This window comes from Hyla sarda, chromosome 5, assembly GCF_029499605.1.
Source record: "Hyla sarda isolate aHylSar1 chromosome 5, aHylSar1.hap1, whole genome shotgun sequence".
NCBI classification, from domain to species: Eukaryota; Metazoa; Chordata; class Amphibia; order Anura; family Hylidae; genus Hyla; species Hyla sarda.
Genome location: NC_079193.1, coordinates 242053967 through 242073930, shown reverse-complemented (window position 1 = coordinate 242073930; position 19964 = coordinate 242053967). Strand labels below are relative to the sequence as shown.

Below are 19964 nucleotides of genomic sequence, written 5' to 3'. Positions count from 1 at the left end.
GTGCTAGAGGACCGCGCTTGAGAAACACTGATGTATACAGAGGTTATGGCATGTTCCATTGCATGTGATATTAGGAGGACAATACACCACAACTTATATGGCAACACACAGTTTACCTAAGCACTTGTAGGAAGTCTATGTGTCACTATACAAGTTATGTTCACATGTATTTTCACAATTCACACTACAGTTTCATAAAGTCCCCTTTTCCACAGTATTCACACCAAAATGGGAATAATTCCAAAGAACTGAAAAGGAAAACAAAGACAGTACGTCAGTACGTTTCGTATATCTTGGTATGTATATCTTATCATACCTTGATCTGTTTTGTATATTTTCAAATCTGCCTCTAAGACAGCTATGGCTGGGGTTACACAGCATGCAGTGTTGCAATGCGGGAAATGTGCTGTTTTGGGTCTATGGTAACACTAGTGCCTGCATACAGAAAAAAGATTTCTCGCTACTGTCAGGTCTTAGTCACTTCCACCTCCATAGCCCCTGGCCTAATGTTATTATATTTTTCTGAATATGGATAAATTACCAAACCTGTGAATGATGGTAACAAATTCCACAACATGTTCACCCCCATTCCCCTCCCTCCTAGGAAAGAGACCTAAATGAATGAAGAAAAGTCATTTTGCCTTTAACATACACAAAAAGAAAAAAAAAAGGTTAATTGTTTAGGTATACAACAATACAAAATCACGAGAAGTGGAAGAACAGTAACGAAGACTTCCAGTAGCATAAAGGAAAGAAAAGTCAGTTTTGCCATGCAAGCAGCAAGAGCAAATGTTTCTTACATCCCAGGACAAATCTCCAGTCATCCGGTCAATGAAAACAATTTCGGCTTAAGCAGAAATTTTTCAATGAAAGCAAGGTCTGAAAATAAGAGTGTGAGAGAGCTGCAAGCGGTCATATTACTACTGTAAGTAGAACGGCTGTGAGAAAGAAAGGTATTCTGAAAAAAAATCAGTCAAATAAAAGCAAATGGCAAGAAGAGCTCAAGAAGAAGGGCCCAAGAGACCAAAAGGGACTGGAGATGGAAAATGCATTGATCACCTACCCAGCTAAATCTGGCGGGGAGCAATCCTCTCTGCACATGGAAGAAACAGAAATGGTAACATGATAACAAAGAATTAACAAAAAATAATCAAAAGTTAGAATCCATCTCTTCAATCCATTCAAAATACCAAAAAGAAAGACAATGCACATGCGATTCTGTTCATGTTCACCATCAGTTTCAATGATTTGTTGTTGCACTTTTTTCTGCCTCTTCCTGTAACGTTTCGACTGAATGTTTTTTCACCTTCATTAAATTTTTTTAATTATTTTGTCGTTTTTTTTTTTTTGCAACAGCAGAAACTTGGTCCCTGGACACTGTGGGGGAGATTTATCAAAACCTGTCCAGAGGAAAATTTGTCCAGTTGCCCATAGCAACCAATAAGATCGCTTCTTTCGTTTTTCACAGGCCTTTTTAAAAATGAAAGAAGTGATCTGATTGGTCACTATGGGCAACTGGGCAACATTTCCTCAGGTTTTGATAGATCTCCCCCTGTGTCATGGGGGTAGTAAAGTTAATAGTACCTAAAAAAAAAATTATGAAGAAAGTTTGAAAGATACAGTAGTTCCAAAGTTTGGACATTAACTGGACGTACCATGGAAACCTCACAAAGTCCTAAACTGAAAAGAAAGAAAAAAAACAACAAAACTGCTCTTTAAAAAAAAAAGTCAAATGTTCTTGAGCTCTCAAGGGAGGAGAAAGAAAGGCCACTAGGTTGAACATTTGGTGGTTTATAGGATTTCTTGTTAGACTGCACATGACTATGCTCGTTTATTAGGTTGATGACGGTTATTTGTTGTTTCTATCCTTTTGATAGTTATTGAGACCATTATGATTCATTAAAAAGAATAGCTGTGGTAGATGCCCACTATAAAAACAAGATCACTAAAACGGACCACTGGTAATGATATACATATTTACCTTAGGTTGAGAAGGAGGGGGTGTCCTGGGAGTCACCTAAAGGAAAGAGGAAATTATTAAATCTACCAGTAGAAAAATCTATGGGGGAGATTTATCAAAACCTGTGAAGAGGTAAATATGACCAGTTGCCCATAGCAACCAACCGTATTGCTTCTTTTATTTTTCAAAGGCTTTTTTTTTTTTAAATGAAAGAAGCAATCTGATTGGTTGCTATGGGCAACTGGCCAACTTTTCCTCTGCACAGGTTTTGATAAATCTCCCCTAATGTGTACACATTTGATTTAAAGGGGTACTCCAGTGGCAAAGAACAGCCACGATGTGTGCTGTATACTGCACATACACATGGTGGCTCGCAGATTGCTGTGTGTCTGTTCATAGCGGCCGATGGCACAGCTGGAGGCACACTGTAGGGTCCTTCATCGGCAGATCTGCAGCATAAAATAGGCTGGGGAATCGTTCCGTGTGACCCTACCCTTAGGGTGGGGTTACACATGCTGTATTTTGCTGCATATTTGCTGCTGCATATGTTGCCACCTATTGAAGTCAATGGGTAGCACAATCAGCTGCAGAAAATATGCAGCAAAATATTGCATGTGTAACCCTACCCAAAATCAATATTTTCTCATAGATTGTAAGCTTCTGTGAGCTTAAGTTGTTAATGTGTGTGTTACTATGTCAAGATTATGTAAGGTTTTATTTTGTGTGTTCATATGTCTTCTTTATTGTAAATAGCAGCAGAATATGTTGGCACTAAATAAATAAAGATAATTATTGATATTTTAATGCAAGCACTTACAATATTCCTGAAGAAGTGGACAACAGGGTTATCATCAACATGTCTGCCATGGGCATAGTGAGATCTCTGGTAAGATCTCTGAGGAGAGGATGAGTGGTAGCTTCTTGATCTGGACAGGTGGACATCCTGGAGTAACAAACCAGACATATACAAAGAAATCAGTCATAAGTATGTAGATATCAATATTGGTCCTGATTTATTATTATAAACCCAACCTGCTTTTGATGGCCAAAATTTGTCTGTGCCAGAATTTGTGTTGCAATGCACCAAAATAAACCTACAAATCCCAAAAAGGGGCCTGGTCGGCCAGAAAATGGGCGCGGCAGATGAAAAGAGTGGCATATTTTCACAATTGGACCTGTTTACACAAACAAAATCCTGTGAATAAATGGCTGGAAATTCTTACCAAGAAAATGTTGGTTAGAACTTATTCCAACTATGTGTCCAATGGTAAACAGAGTGGAATCATGCAAGTCTGAAATAACATTCCACATTAATAAAAAAACAACACACACAGTAAATCAGGGCCAATGACTAATAACAAATTCAATAGAATGTTCAGCTATATCTATAATCGTGATTCTCATCTTTTAGTCTCTGGAAAAATCATAGCAAAGCAGTTTTAGAGATAAAATCTGAGCTCTTCTTTAAAGGGGTACTCCCACCCTAGACATCTTATCCCTTATCCAAAGGATAGGGGATAAGATGTCTGATCGTGGGGTCCCGCCGCTGGGACTCCGCCCCCGTGTGATGTCACGCCCCGTCCCCTCAATGCAAGTCTATGGGAGGGGGCGTGACGCCGTCACGCCCCCTCCCATAGACTTGCATTGAGGGGACGGGGCGTGACATCACACGGGGGCGGAGTCCTGACATCACGGACCTTTGTTCCCGTGGTCACGATCGAGACCCTCCAGCGCTTCCGGACAAGAAACAGGTGGGTGCCGCATGCAATACTGCGGGGGTCCCCAGCGGCGGGACCCCAGAGATCAGACATCTTATCCCCTATCCTTTGGATAGGGGATAAGATGTCTAGGGTAGGAGTACCCCTTTAAGACGGCTGTTATATAAATGTGTTAGTTGTTGGCAGACTTTGCCTGGAGTTGGGTCTGACTATCCCTCAAGCTTGCCCATTCTTCAAATGTAGCTGTTTTTGTATCCATTGGGCCTAATTTATCAAAATATCTAAGAGCAAAGCTGTCATTGATTCCCACAACAACCAACCAAAGCACGGCTTTCATTTCTTAAACTGCTCTGGAAAATAAAAGAATGAAAGCTGAAATCTGATTGGTTGCAATGAGTAACAAACACAATTTTACTATAAGATCAGGCCTGGTGTGTTTTCCAAAACCCAGCAAAACATTACACTTTTTTAATACTTACCTGTACAATTTGTGTGTGTATGTATATATATATATATATATATATATATATATATATATATATACTGTTATCCCCTGAAACATTGATAAAGTCATAAAGTCATCACTGAGTCAAGACTTAGTAGGTTGTTATAAAGTAAGTATGCTTTTTAAGGTACAGTACTTATTGTGTTCATTAGGAGTTTCACTATGACAGTATAATAATAGATGTAATCACTTGGAGATACTGAACAATGGATCTTTCTCCACTATTGTGTTTCCTTTCAATAATGTGCCAGTGTCATTCTTTTAAATGTAACTGAGGGTTAAAGGATCTGAGGAATATCACCAGGTAATGTTGCATATGCACAATCTATAATACGAAGTAATCCAGGACAATGTAAGTGGATTGTATAGCTTGTCTACAGAACGCCTGCTTCAAATGATAACAACACATATAATCATGCTTTTAAGTCTTAATGTATTGAGTGAAATGTGCTTTGTATCCAAGGTGAGTGTCCTATGTAACCTTACAGTAGCACACCATAAGGTAAGATGTAGACCCGGCTGTTGTAGTGATGATAATGGTTGACATTTTAGAGAAAGTGGGTGGTGCAAAACTGGAGCAGGGAAAATATCCTACATTTTATAGTGTGAGGGAAACCAGATTTGGTATCGCCACTTTTCGTAAACCTTAGAATTATCAAAATAGAGCATAACTAAAAATGGTCTAGTTCTTAGACACTCTTAGTGTATGTTCAGACTGCGGAGATTCCATCTGGCAGCCACCGCCGAAAATGCTTCGGTGGTGGGACCGCACGGCACTGCACCGTCACCATTGATGGCTATGCAGTGCTTGCGAAATTCCACGCAAAGAAAGAACATGTTCTTTCTTTGCGCTGAACAATTTCCACTGAAATTCCGCAGTGTGAAAGGGTCTCGCGGAAGACCCATTCACACTGATGGTAATGTTCACAGCGCGGAATTCTACTAGCGGAATTCCACTCGCGAAATTCCGTAGTGTGAACATACCCTTAGACAGTCTAGGAGTCTGCTAGATTTTTTTTACAGTGGTTCAAGCTGTTGGAAAATCTGTCTCATCTTTAGATTAATGTATGCAGAATAACTTTACAATTGCATGTTATTAAAAAATATGCTTCTTTCTATTTAATTTTCCACTTTGAAGAAATTACCACTAGGGGTCTCCCTACCAGTCCTGGCAGCAAGCATTTCAGACTCATGCTGGAGTCCTAAACACTACGAGCTGCCAGTCTGCTTTGTTCACAAAGGAGAACACTCAGAGCTGCCAGCCTGCTTTGTTCACAGTCTGTTTGGCTGTGAACAAAGCAGGCTGGCAGCTCTGAGTGTTTAGGGCTCCAGCATGAGTCAGAAATGCTTGCTGACAGGACTGATCGGGAAAAATACAATAGAAAGAAGCATATTTTTCATTAACATGCTATTGGAAAGTTATTCAACATTCATTAATCTAAAATATATCAAAAGGAACCCTTTAAAACTGTGCCTAGTCTGAGTTTTAATTCACTTTTAAAAATAGACTAACATTTAAGCCAGAAATGTGTACCAAAATTCTGGTGCCTTTTTGATGCACAATGTCACATATAAACCATGCCCACCTTCCACTAAGCCACCCCCATGGTTGAGCATAGCACGCTTCTCTATTCTTTTTGGCAAATGATACTGATAACACTTTTATTTATATCCTGATGGTGTCCCCAGCTGACTCCACTTTAGTATTATGGTACCATTATAATAAATAATTGAGTTCCTTTTAACATGTTACTAAATATACTTTTTTTCTTCTAAACCCTCCTGGTTGCCCTATATTATTACCTCACTCACAGTCCTGGAAGTCATGAGGCTCTGCTGTTCTGACAGAGTAGGTCCCTGGCTGTCTGGTTCAGTTCAGTAGCCAAGCCTCTTCTTCATGATGTTTGATGCAGAGATAGAAAAGGGGGCTAGTTAAAGGGGCACTCTGGTGGAAAACTATTTCTTTTTTATTCAACTGGTGCCAGAAAGTTAAACATTTTTACTTGTAAATTGCTTCTTTATGAAATATTAATCCTTAAGGTTCTTATCAGCTGCTGTATGCTACAAAGGAAGTTGTATAATTCTTTCCAGTCTGGTCACAGTGCTCTCTGCTGACATCTCTGTCTGTATCAGGAACTGTCCAGAGTACAAGCAAATCCCCGTAGCAAACCTCTCTTGCTCTGGACAGTTCCTGACACAGACAGAGGTGTCAGCAGAGAGCACTGTGGTCAGACAGAAAATATCTATACAACTTCCTCTGCAGCATACAGCAGCTAATAAGTATTGGAAGGATTACTATTTTTTATATGGAAGTAATTTAAAAATCGGTATGACTTTCTGGCACCAGTTGATTTGAATTTTTTTTCCAGCAGAGTACCCCTTTAAAGGGGTACTCCCACCCTAGACATCTTTTCCCCTATCGGCGGCATCCACCTGTTTTTTGTCCGGAAGCGCTGGAGGGTCTGAGTCGCGACTTCGGAAACGGAAGTCCGTGACGTCAGGACTCCGGGCGTGGGGACGGGCGTGACATCACACGGGGGTGGAGTCCTGACGTCACGGACTTCTGTTCCCGTAGTCGCGACTCAGACCCTCCAGCGCTTCCGGACAAAAAACAGGTGGGTGCCGCATGCAATACTGCGGGGGTCCCCAGCGGCGGGACACCAGAGATCAGACATCTTATCCCCTATCCTTTGGATAGGGGATAAGATGTCTAGGGTGGGAGTACCCCTTTAAGCTATTAAACTGAGCTAGACAGCCAGCCCTCTTTAAGACTGTAAACGGCACAGAGCATGGAGGAAGCACAGGACTTCTAGGACCACACAAGGGTCACTAAAATTGGACAATCCAGGCTTTTAAACAATTTTAAAAGCCCAGTTATTTTATATGCTAAAAAGAATAAATAACCTTTCTGTGGTTGTACAGCCCCTTAAACCTATATGTTAAAGAAGCAGAGGTAAAAGTGCCTCCATAGCTCTAGTTTAATGTGTTCTAAGGAAGACTTTTAGTTAAATTATACGGTGTCTTTTTGCATTATTTTATTAATGGATTAAATCAAAGGTGCTGCTTATTGACATTTTCACAACTGTCATATAGTATTATAGCCACAGAAGTTGAATTACGTATCGGTGACAGATCTGTCCTTTTACCGCTGTTATAATGTCACCTTTTGTAACCAAGATGTCAGATGCAGAGATAAAAAGCATGAAGCATTTCAGAGAGGACAGGCCCCGTGTTAATAAGCACCATTATCTACTTAGAAGGGTAACCTGAAGGTTGAGCTTCCTCAGGAGACAGATATCTGGAATAAGCCGTTAATTAAAACATATTGTGATTGCTGAAATGCAATTCCCCTGAAAGATGGCATGTAAGGCAGAATGACCTCTCATTGAGAGCCATACATTTCTGCTGAGCAATGGTAAATAATATCTGTGGCTTCGATAAATATCATTATATGCTAATAGTATAGGATGTATGTTATTATACATGACAGTGATAACCATTGGCCTGCTGTGATTGGTTCCTACCATAAGAGGGAAGTTCTCAGAAGGCCAGCTTACTCTGTGTATAGAAAAATGATTTATTTTCCTGTATTTTTCTTTATATAGATAGGTAAGTGCCTGTATATATGTCTTGTAAATGCTAGTAAGAATATAAAAGCATATGAGTTTGAGTCACATGATCATTTTTAGCTATAATCCACAACAAAAATGGACTAGAATAGTTTATGAAGAAATGTGAATGTCCAGCGCAGTATAGATCCAACGTGGCAATTTATTGATAAAACCTCAGTACATTGGCATAGCGGGCACAGGTGCCCGCTATGTCAATGTACTGAGGTTTTATCAATAAATTGCCACGTTGGATCTATACTGCGCTGGACATTCACATTTCTTCCGTTTCTGTTTCTGGCATTGCCCATGCCAGTCCGAGCGCATTGGCGTTAGAAGAAAAGAGCTGGGATCACACTGCTATATTTAGAATAGTTTATATAACATGTCTATGTGTAATTCTCTACCTATTATAGATATATGTTTTTACATTATTTTACAACAGGTATAAGACAGGGACAATAAATCCATTGAGAATGCTACCAGAGGATCCACTTACATGGAAGTATAGTCACAATGGTAAAGACTGGCCTCTCTTGAACAATCTATTTACTTAGACTTTTGGTCTGGTGCATTCAGATACTAAAGGCTCTGGATACACGGGCTGAGTAGGCCCAGATAACAAGTGCGGATCTCATTGATTGTTTTCCGGTTTAATAAGCCTTGACTTGGCTCAATAAGTTGCAAGCTTGTCCGCATGAACAATCACTAGAATGACCGTGCGGCCCTTTACTTTCATCATTGTTGGCCGCACAACCTCGGGTTACACAAGGCGATGTGTGGCCATTGACAACTATTTGCACAAACGATTCAGTCGATGAACAAGCATTTTCTCATTCGTCTGCTGATCACATGGGTCAATTATTGGGAGCGAGTGTTCCTACAAAGACTAATTCGGGAAATAATCGACCCTTGGCAAAGGGCCTTAATGTTTTAGATATTATAGCAACTCTGTATAACCTGAGCTGTACCAATCTTTACTGTGGGACCCAAAGAAGTCTATGGACCCTACTACCTCTATATTCCATTTCAAACAGTGGTCTTAACACATTTGAATGGATTTCATGTAAAACTGAATGAATGGGCTAGAGGTATACTCTGCTACTTGGATAACTTAACAAAATATCTCCAGAGTAAAGTAGAGTACATGGAGTACCATGACGTTATGTTGTGGCACTGCAGAGAACCTCTGTGTAATTACTGTGTATGCACCTAAATCAGAAATGAGACCCATAGGCAACATCTGATAATTATTTCAACTTTACTTACAGAGAAATGTCTAGATGTGATGTGGTGGCCCCTTTTGCAACAAGCAGTCATATTCTTTTTTTTTAGCACTTTTTTACATCTGAAAACCTCCACTGGACAACCTACAGATCTTTCTTAAAGTGGACTGGGACTCCCTGCGATCTACTCAAAGGGACCCAGTTCTCTGAGAAGAGCGCATGCCGCCTGTAGCATTCATTTCTATGGGAGCACCAAAGATTCCAGAGTAAAGCTTCCAGGTCTCTATGGCGCATGCCGTCTGCAGTAGTCGCTCCTTCTCAGAGAGCTGGGGCCTGTTTACAAGACTGTGGATAGGGGATAAATAGTTTTTCGCAGGACCACCCCTTTAAGTGTTAGGAACAAAAACACTTTAAGAATAGTGCTATATGGAAATTGTGGATTAAGAGCATCAATTTATATGTGCTTACCTGTTTGCTGGTCAGCTGTAACTGAATGTATAACAATTTCATTAATCAGGAACAATCTAACCATCATAACAGATGGGAATTCTTTACTGTAAATGTAGTGACACTATGGAACTCTCTGACTAGAGATGAGCGAACTTACAGTAAATTCGGTTCATCACGAACTTCTCGGCTCGGCAGTTGATGACTTTTCCTGCATAAATTAGTTCAGCTTTCCGGTGCTCTGGTGGGCTGGAAAAGGTGGATACAGTCCTAGGAGACTCTTTCCTAGGAATGTATCCACCTTTTCCAGCCCACCGGAGCACCGGAAAGCTGAACTAATTTACGCAGGAAAAGTCATCAACTGCCGAGCCGAGAAGTTCGTGATGAATCGAATTTACTGTAAGTTCGCTCATCTCTATCTCTGACAAAAGACTTTGTTATGGTTGTTTTAAAGAAAAGCCTGTATGCCTTTCTAGAAAATAATAAAATTACAAGTTTCAGGTACTAGTTGTTAAGATAGGTTGTTAATCCAAGAACATATCCAGACTGCTGTATGCATAGCTGGGAAGAAATGTTATCCTTAGTATGGGACAATTGGTATCCACCTAATAGAGTGATTTACATGGACTCAAATGGAAGGACTTGACTTCTACAGGGGACAATGCACAGATTAGTTGCATGCCAGGCCACAGGAACAATCATTAGATAGTTTGTGTGGCCCATTAAATAATTTACTGCTTGCCCCCACCCCCATGTTTACACAGGGCAATGTGGAGCAAATAACAATAAAAAGCTGATCTCTTAACAATCACAGAAGTCCTTGTACCGCTCTTTAAGCTGATTATCACCCTATGTAAAGCAACTTTAAATGGGCACTGTCATTTACATTTCATATTTCTTAACACTAGGACACTATCTTTTGTATCTCTGTGTCAATACAGGATGTGTGGGCGGGACAAGCAGGGATCTGTGCAGGCTCCCGGCGTGTCAGTCAACCTGCTATGTGAGCCGGGGACATGTCTCAGAGCCTCAGTGCACAAAGCAGGCAGTTGTCATCTCTGAGGAATGAGGGAGGAAGTTCCCACATGAGATGTGAACTTCTTGCAGTGTGAACAACATATAAAAGGGAATTAGGAGTAATAAATGGATGAAAACTCAGATTTAAGCACAGAAACAGGATTAGTATCAGTTAAGAGTAAGCCTTGAGCATTTTTTTTTTTAGTTTTCATTTCCATTATATCATATGAAATTATTGCTTGCACTTCTATATTTTAGAATTTTATTCTAATATTTCGAATTTTACTGAAAATTACATAAATATCTGAAAGTTTAAATTACCAACTTGCAGTGAATGGTAACTCCCCATTTACAAATGGTTTATTCCTCAATTAAAAGAGCAGGCCACAGAGGCAAGGATACAAGAGCTGAAAAGCATAGACAGCCCTGTAGATTCTTTTATCAGGTTATAATCAGGATTAGATAGGTTTTATCTTTTAAGCACAAATGTGTCACCGAATGCTCCTTCTCATTATCAGGGATCATCACTTTTCAAATTGGTTCTGCTTTTGCTCTGCTTCTGGAAAACTAAAGCATAATCCACTGCAAGAAGGGGCAAAAGAGGAGGCTAAGAAGTAATTACTGTGTGCCAATACAACCTATCTAGATACCGCCACGAAAACATTTTATTTATTCATGATTCTGTTTGTAACTTTAATAATGGGGATAATGTGCTTTTTACTATAACGAATACAACTTTTCCAAGCTGTGAAGTTTTTTGAAACAGGAAGAAAAGTCTAAACATTAAGAAACCAGCAGGAAACGTTACATATTCAGTAAGGAGATACAGGTGGTGTTAATGTTTCTATATATTTATATGTATTGTGGCATGAAGTTATAAATTATCATGCCCTTTTTCCTTACCCTGTCAGAGTACTTTCCCACTCCTAGGTAAGCAAAAACTATTTTTGGATTCTGCATATTAATAACAGGATTCCCATAAGAGATAAGTCTAGCTATTCACCCAACCACCTCTCTATTAGGGCCCAATTACATGAGATTATTATCGACTGACATTGAGCTGTGTAATAGGCCCAGACATCGGCTAAAGGATGAGTAAAGCTAATTTGACAGGAATTGCAGCATTAAACCTTTGCTTGTTTATCTCCCTGTGTATTAGGGCATGTGTTCCTGACAAAAAATGGAAATAAAGGGTTACATGATCGATTCAGCAATCGTCCCTGTGGCCCTGCCTGCATAATAGTTGAGCTCTTAAAGGGTACCTCTCATCAAAAAAACTTTTGATATATTGTAGATTAATGTATGCAGAATAACTTTACAATTGCATGTTATTAAAAAATATGCTTCTTTCTATTTAATTTTCCACTTTGAAGAAATGACCACTAGGGGTCTCCCTACCAGTCCTGGCAGCAAGCATTTCAGACTCATGCTGGAGTCCTAAACGCTACGAGCTGCCAGTCTGCTTTGTTCACAAAGGAGAACACTCAGAGCTGTCAGCCTGCTTTGTTCACAGCCTGTTTGGCTGTGAACAAAGCAGGCTGGCAGCTCTGAGTGTTTAGGACTCCAGCATGAGTCAGAAATGCTTGCTGCCAGGACTGATCGGGAAAAATACAATAGAAAGAAGCATATTTTTCATTAACATGCTATTGGAAAGTTATTCAACATTCATTAATCTAAAATATATCAAAAGTTTATTTGATGAGAGGTACCCTTTAAAACAAGCGCCATTCTACAAGATTGGTCCAGATCGGGTTCACCCATCTAAAAGAGTCCTAACTACTAATTTATCCATTTTCTGCTCATGTCATGTAAGGTAAAACATAGTGATTATATATATATATATATATATATATATATATATATATAAAGAGATAAACATTCTACTTGACTTTGTGAAAGTCTTATAATTTAGCACGACTTTGCTTTATTTTGCGATAAGAACTATATAAAAAGGATTCTTTTTGCTTTACTAGAACTTACTCAACATTAACCAAGGATAATAAAATAATTACACTTTAACCGTCTCATTTCAGCGAGGTTAAGAGGCTTCCTGTTTAATTGCATCGTGTTACAGCAACTGTGACAAAAGCACTTGGGGAAAACTGCTCCTTCAACATTTCTGCAGGCACTCAAAAGGAGGACTGATAAAAATTACAAAAGAAAAAGTAATTTTTGAACTTCCTATATAATTGTGCCTATTTTAGGTGACTTTTTAGGACAAGATGCTGCGTGTACATGAGGAGTACCATTATTGTTGGCCATTAAATGACATCCATATGGTATTTTTCACCAGTTTTCCCTCTGTAATTTTCAATTGTCTCTAAGCTAGTGGGTGACTAACCCTTTGTGATGTCTTACATATATTGCACACACACAGAAGAGTGGATGCTGCTTCTCTACATCTCTACAGCATACCCGTAGCACCACGGAGGGCTTTTTAGTACAGTACTGAACAGTTTAAGCTATGAATCCAACACTGGGGTGTTACTGTGTCTGCATCATATCTCCCTACAACCCTTCCCCAGTCCTCATTCCCTTTCCTTAGACTTCTATGAGCAGTTGCAATCTAATACTTAAGTGGGAAAGTCTAACTCAAGATGAACTTAAGCCATGAAAGAAAAATGCCCTCAAAGGACTGTGCAAATAAATTACTTTCAATCACATCTTTAAGGGAATTTGCTGCTAAGAGCTGCAGACACAGTTGTATATCTGTACATGCATAAAAGCAAACTTTAGCTTTTCTAAAGCTGATGGTGGTCACCTTATTTATTTCTTAGCCAAGTGTCAAGGAGGAGTGCCTGAGCTGCTCAAGTGCCACAGCCCAGCATGCTTCTACCTCACTCACTCTTAGTCCTGTTTTTCAGTCAAGAAGGGTCTGGAAGGTAAGGGCAAGTAAAGAGACGTGACAGGCTGTAGCACTTGAGCATCATAGCCCCGCCTCCTTGACACTTGGCTGAGAAATAAAAAAGGAAATAAAAAGTTTGGCAACCACCATAATTTCCGGAAAAGGTACAGTTTGCTTTTATACCTTATCAGCTCTAAAAGTGTAATAGTGTAATCTCACTGTTCTGTGACCAAACACTAACTAAAGCAGCTCTCTGTCTCAGTGCAGGAATTCTCAGCATGACAAGAAACAATGGGGTGTGTTACATGAAGCCAGTTAGCTGCCAGTACACACTGTAGTCTCTGTGTGAAAATTATGTGTACAAACCTATTCTTAAAACTTTCTTAACTCTACAATTGACTCATGTCCTACCAGAACCTTAAATCTATGCCTGCACTTTAAAATGTTACTGTCATTAATAACAACTTTTGACATTTTGATCAGAGATGTCAAAAGTTGTTGACCGCACTAGGTCTCACTTCTAAGACCGACTGTGATCGTGAGTTGTTAGACGGTGAAGTAGGCGGCATTGCTCTCTGCTTTCTGGCTGGCTTAATTCATTTCTCTGTAAAGAAGCGTATGCAGAGAAATGTATCAATCTCTTGGCAGGTCTGGGAGCAGAGCGCAATGCCGCCTGCTTTCCCAGCTAATGACTCGCGATTGCAATGGGTCTCAGGAGTGAGACCTGGTGCAATCGACAACTTTTGACATGTCTGATCGACATGTCAAAAGTTGTTTTTTAATGACAGTAACGCTTAACAGAGCACTTGGCACCAGAGGCAGTCAGAGCTGCCGGCTTAGTCTTCCTTCACTTTGTTTTCTGACAGCATTTCATGCAATTCTAATTATAAACTAAATATATTCCAAGATGGATGTGTCTGTCACAATACAGAGACAACGTTTTGTTGCTTCAGTAGAAGATGAAAGTGTATATCAGAAAGTACTTACCTTGTCCTCATGCCTATTCCTGAAATAATCATTGGGGGGCGGGGGGGGGGGATATGTAGAAGTTTAAGTTCCTTCGCATGATGACAGGAATGTAAAAATGTATAAAAACTTAAATATAAGGCGGTAAATCAAGTGTATTAGTATATATTATGTCTAGTGGTTACCTGAAAAGAAAAAGAAAACAGTAAAACAAAAGTAATTTTTCAGTTTTGCTTTGATGTCTAGACTGCAATATGCCTTTCTGAAGGACATCATTGACACTCCTGTAAAATAATGCATAAACACTTCTCTATAGTGTGAATTACTTTAAAGGGGTACTCTGCTGAACAAACTGTTCCGAGCGCTGGAGTCGGGGCCGGGAGCTCGTGACCTCATAGCCATGACCCCTCATGATGTCACGCTCCACCCCCTCAATGCAAGTCTATGGGAGGGGGCGTGACGCCCCCTCCCATAGACTTGCATTGAGGGGGAGGGGGTGTGACATAATGAAGGGACGGGGCTATGACATCACAAGCTCCCGGCGCCAGCATTCGGAACGGTTTGTTCCAAACGCTGAGCAGCGGAGTACCCCTTTAAGTTTGTTAAAATTTCTGTGATGCAGTTTTTGAAGTTACAGTGGATTCAGGAAAGAAAAGTCGTATAGATTTCTTTTCCGGTTACTTTTACCTGCCCATGTTTTTTTTTAAATGCAGTTGAAGCTTAAAGGACAACTGTAGTGCAACACTTTTATATATTCCTGTGCCAGGGCCTCAAAAATAAACAAAATAAACTTTAACTCACCTTCCTACGAGCCCCCGTTGGTCCTACACAGGCCTCACGGTCTGGCAGTGCTAACCTCCTTCCACTTCCTGGGGACGGGGACGACGCAGGACCATCTGCGTATCACCGGCCGCAGCGATGTCCCGCCCCGGCTGGTGATAGGCTGAGCACACTGTCATGTATGGAGCTCTGGCCTGCTTCTTACATGACAGTGGGCTCGGGCGTCCCCAGCTGCGGGACTCCCGCGATCAGGCATCTTATCCCCTATCATTTGGATAGGGGATAAGATGTGTAAGCACCGGAGTACCCCTTTAAAGATTAAAACTAGTGTCTGTCTTATGTCCTTCACTATGGTCCACATGATTTGGGCAACAATCCTGCATCACAAAACTTGGACAACATCTCATCAAAGCCTGAGCATGTGAACGCGCCCAAAATAAGGTCATAGAAGTTCCAGCTAAACGTATTTCACCCATAATTCCTCATACCTTATCATCACATTTACAATTAAATGTGGCTTATTGCTATATAAGGAGAAAAGATGAGCAGATTTTCAATTAAAAGCCAGAAGTGGATAAAAAAGAAATAAGGAATATATAGGAAAAGCTCATTTTTTCCTGCCTGTTGGATCCACTTCTGACTTTGGCTCCAAAATCAGCATCAAAATATGGCCTCTATGTTTCTTCCCATATAACACTGCGTGAAACCACCCTAGATAGGTTATCAGAAAGCAGATTTATTGTTTCAAAAATGTAAAATAAATGAGTTTACTAATATACTGTAAAGATTGGCCTATTTCCGAGCCTGACTCGTGGGCTAGGAAGTTCAGGAGGCTGGATGAGTGGCTTAGGGGTACTCCGGTGGAAAACTTTTTTTTTTTTCAAATCAACTGGTGCCAGAAAGTTAAAAAGATTTGTAAATTACTTCTATTAAAAAATCTTAATCCTTCCAGCACTTTTTAGCTGCTGAATACTACAGAGGAAATTCTTTTCTTTTTGGAACACAGAGCTCTCTGTGAAATCACGAGCACAGTGCTCTCCGCTGACATCTTCTGTCCATTTTAAGAACTGTCCAGAGTAGGAGAAAATCCCTATAGCAAACATATGCTACTCTGGACAGTTCCTAAAATGGACAGAGATGTCAGCAGAGAGCACTGTGCTCGTGATGTCAGCAGAGAGCACTGTGTTCCATAAAGAAAATAATTCCCTCTGTAGTATTTAGCAGCTAATAAGTACTGGAAGGATTAAGATTTTTTAATAGAAGTAATTTACAAATCTGCTTAACTTTCGGGCACCAGTTGATTTAATAAAAAAAAAAAAAAAAAGTTTTCCACCGGAGTACCCCTTTAATAGCCAAATCAGCACCCCACTCCATCATGTGGGATTCAGAGAAGGGAGCTGGCATAGGACTCACAATGCAAACATTCAGCTGGCAAAGTTCCGCTGTCTGAATGACAGGTTGCGTCATCGGTGGTAGGACAGTGCTCACATGCGGTAATGCAGTTTGATGAACATACATTCCACTGTAGCAATTTTCCAGTATGCGCAGAGCAGCAGAATCAGATTCAAAACAATGGGCCTCTGCTGCAAGTGGAATCCCACCTGTGGAATGTCTGCAGTGTGAATGAGCCCTTAGCTATTCATGTACCTCATCATGTATAGCACAAGTCCCCTCCTGACACAGCATAGCACATCTGCTCTCTATGTTGAAATAAGGCTATGTTCACACAGCTGAATTTTCATTCAGAATTCCGCATTGGAAGATTCCACATGAGCAGAGTCCCAGTGGAGTCAATGGGATTCTGCCGCACGGTTCACATAGTAGAATTTACATCTGGCGTAGAAATTCTAATTCCGGTGTCCGCAGAAAGATTAGACTTGTGTACTCTTTTCGCGGACTCCGCACGGAAATGCATTGATGTCTATGAGTTGCCGCATTCCTGTGCGGTACTAGTGACAGCATGTTGTGCTAGCGCTCCACATTCAGGGGCCGAAGCACAGAACCTTTGGGACCAATAGACCGGTGCAAAATGGAAAGGAGTGAGAGACACCGTTGATATCAAAGTGTCGGGACAGTTTTGTTATCTGTAGGTCTAAAATATTGAGAAGAATAAAAACAAACAAACACACAAACTTGAACCCACTGTTGTAGAGAAAAGCTGTGAATGGTTTGTTTTTTCACATTTTTTTTTCTAAATGTAAAGCATGGAATCAAATTCATATTTCCGTTAATAGTCGGTAAATGATAAATAAAAGATATTAATACATTAAGAAACAAAAATAGGGAGACAGTTAGTAGAGATTATTTTCTAATAAATGTTTATTATAGTTTAACATTCAAAGCCATGACATTTTTATAATGAATCATAAGACAGAATACAATATACATACACAATGCTATGATTCCGAATCCGGTTAGTACAATGTCCTTATTCATGTCTACTAATCGTACAAATAGTGGATACATACAAAGAGATCAGTTATACTACATACTGATTATATATTTATCTGCATTTAAGATTTGAAAAACACTGTTAGAATATTTCACTGTACCATTAGTTTTAGGTAACATAACAAAAAAAACTGAATCCAAGCCTACAGTGAATACAACCCTCTTAGAATAATGCATACAGGAATAGTAATAGGTGTAAAACAATGGGAGTTATTGCATCCCACCCAATAGCTGCGGCAGGGAGCCAGTTGCTCCTAATTTTGTAGGATAGAGCAAATAATGTAGGAAAATGTTTTTCGGTACCTTCCAGGGAACATAACTGTTTGGCACCAGAAAAGTTGGAGGTGCAAACTTTAAAGCAGATTAAAAAAATATTCACTTATTATTAAAATGATGCCATTTAACACGTGTGAATGGTTCACTAGGGTTCCAAATAGGAACCAATACTTTAAATGAGGTTAAAGGGGTACTCTACCCCTATGCATCTTATCCCCTATCCCCGCCGCTGGGGACCCCCGCAATATAGCATGCAGCACCCACCTGTATCTGTTTCCGGCAGCGCTGGAGTTTCTTGCTCCCGACCACGGGAACGGAAGATTGTGATGTCACGACTCCGCCCCTGTGTGACGTCAATCCCCGCCCCCTCAATGCAAGTCTATGGGAGGGGGCGTGACAGCTGTCACGCCCCCTCCCATAGGCTTGCATTGAGGGGGCGGAGCGTGACATCACACGGGGGAGAAGATGTCTAAGCACCGGAGTACCCCTTTAAAGAGGTGCTCCAGTGGAAAACAATTTAATTAAAATCAACTGGTGTCAGAAAGTTAAACAGATTTGTAAATTACTTCTATTAAACAATCTTAATCCTTCCAGTATTTATCAGCTGCTGTATACTACAGAGAAAGTTATTTTCTTTTTTAATTTATTTTCTGTCTGACCACAGTGCTCTCTGCTGACACCTCTGTCCATGTCAGGAACTGTCCAGAGCAGGAGAGGTTTGCTATGGGGATTTGCTTGTACTCTGAACAGTTGTTCACACGGACAGAGGTGTCAGCAGAGAGCACTGTGGACAGACAGAAAATAAATTAAAAAAGAAAAGAACTTCCTCTGTAATATACAGCAGCTGATAAGTACTGGAAGGGTTAAAGGGGTATTCTAGGAAAAAACTTTTTTTCATATATCAACTGGCTCCGGAAAGTTAAACAAATTTGTAAATTACTTCTATTAAAAAATCTTAATCCTTCCAATAGTTATTAGCTTCTGAAGTTTTCTGTCTAACTGCTCAATGATGATGTCACGTCTGTCTAACTGCTCAATGATGATGTCACGTCCCAGGGACGGGACGTGACATCATCATTGAGCAGTTGGACAGAAAACAGCAACTCAACTTCAGAAGCTGATAACTATTGGAAGGATTAAGATTTTTTTTATAGAAGTAATTTACAAATCTGTTTAACTTTCCGGAGCCAGTTGATATATAAAAAAAAGTTTTGGCCTGGAATACCCCTTTAAGATTTTTTTTTTTTTATAGAAGTAATTTACAAATCTGTATAACTTTCTGGCACCAGTTGATTTCAAATAAATTGTTTGTCACCGGAGTACCCCTTTAAGTCAGCAGTGATGGTTATATCTTTACTACATGGCATTTCACTAGATCAGTAGATACTCTCAACACAAGGATGCAGCTTGGAATATATTGGAGTGTTCGTACAGCATTACATTTTAGACAATTTGTTATGTATTGTGAAGAATGCTAACATCCCATATCTATTTGGTCCAAGATAAAACCCTGACTGCAGATCTTTAAACCTGCTAATAAAGGCTATTATCCCAAGCAGGCACTTGTGTAGGCTTATGTGTACTTATATATGGTTAGCTAACTTGGTTTTGTGCCCTGAGTTTATACACATTAAGACATTTAGATCCCAAAGTGGTATAAAACTACCTGAGTACTAACCTAATCCAAGCACTGTCACCGGCCTGTGAAGGCTCAGCAGGACCGCCATCAGGATTCCAGGGCCCAATACTGCCAAACTGTCTAAAGGGGAAGGAGGCAGTACCGGCAGCAAGGGGTCTCTTTCTATGTTTAATTTGGCCCAGGCCCCTGACGGTAGTACTGCCAGTACTGCACTGATGGCGTCCCTGAGGGTAGGTTTCGGTGAACGCATGGGTAATATTATACATTATGACCGTTGTTGTCTGCATGCATTCTCAAGTGGAAGAAAGCACAACAAAGTAAATGCAAATGATCTCATAATTGGGCAACAATCGTGTCGGATGTTTCCTACTTTCGGAACGGAACAGCATAAAAGGTTTAGAATACATAATGTATAACATGATTAGTACACTCGGGCATTGTGTCGTACACTTTTGCCTGCAGAATTACAAATTGGAGCTTTGAAAAGAAAGCACATCTTATTAGCTGTCAGAGCGCTGAAGATTGA

General features: G+C 40.1%; 1 protein-coding gene across 5 annotated transcripts in view; it reads right to left on the bottom strand.

Moving 5' to 3' along the window:
• MBP (myelin basic protein) overlaps window positions 1-19964 on the bottom strand; it is a 164292-nt gene that overhangs the window by 15734 nt on the left and 128594 nt on the right. For all 5 annotated transcript variants that reach the window (XM_056521403.1, XM_056521404.1, XM_056521405.1 and 2 more), the window contains 3 exons: window positions 2778-2903; window positions 1982-2017; window positions 1064-1093 (listed from right to left, as the gene is read on the bottom strand). In XM_056521403.1, coding sequence (XP_056377378.1) covers window positions 1064-1093; window positions 1982-2017; window positions 2778-2903 — 192 coding nt within the window. The remainder of the gene's footprint in view (window positions 1-1063; window positions 1094-1981; window positions 2018-2777; window positions 2904-19964) is intronic.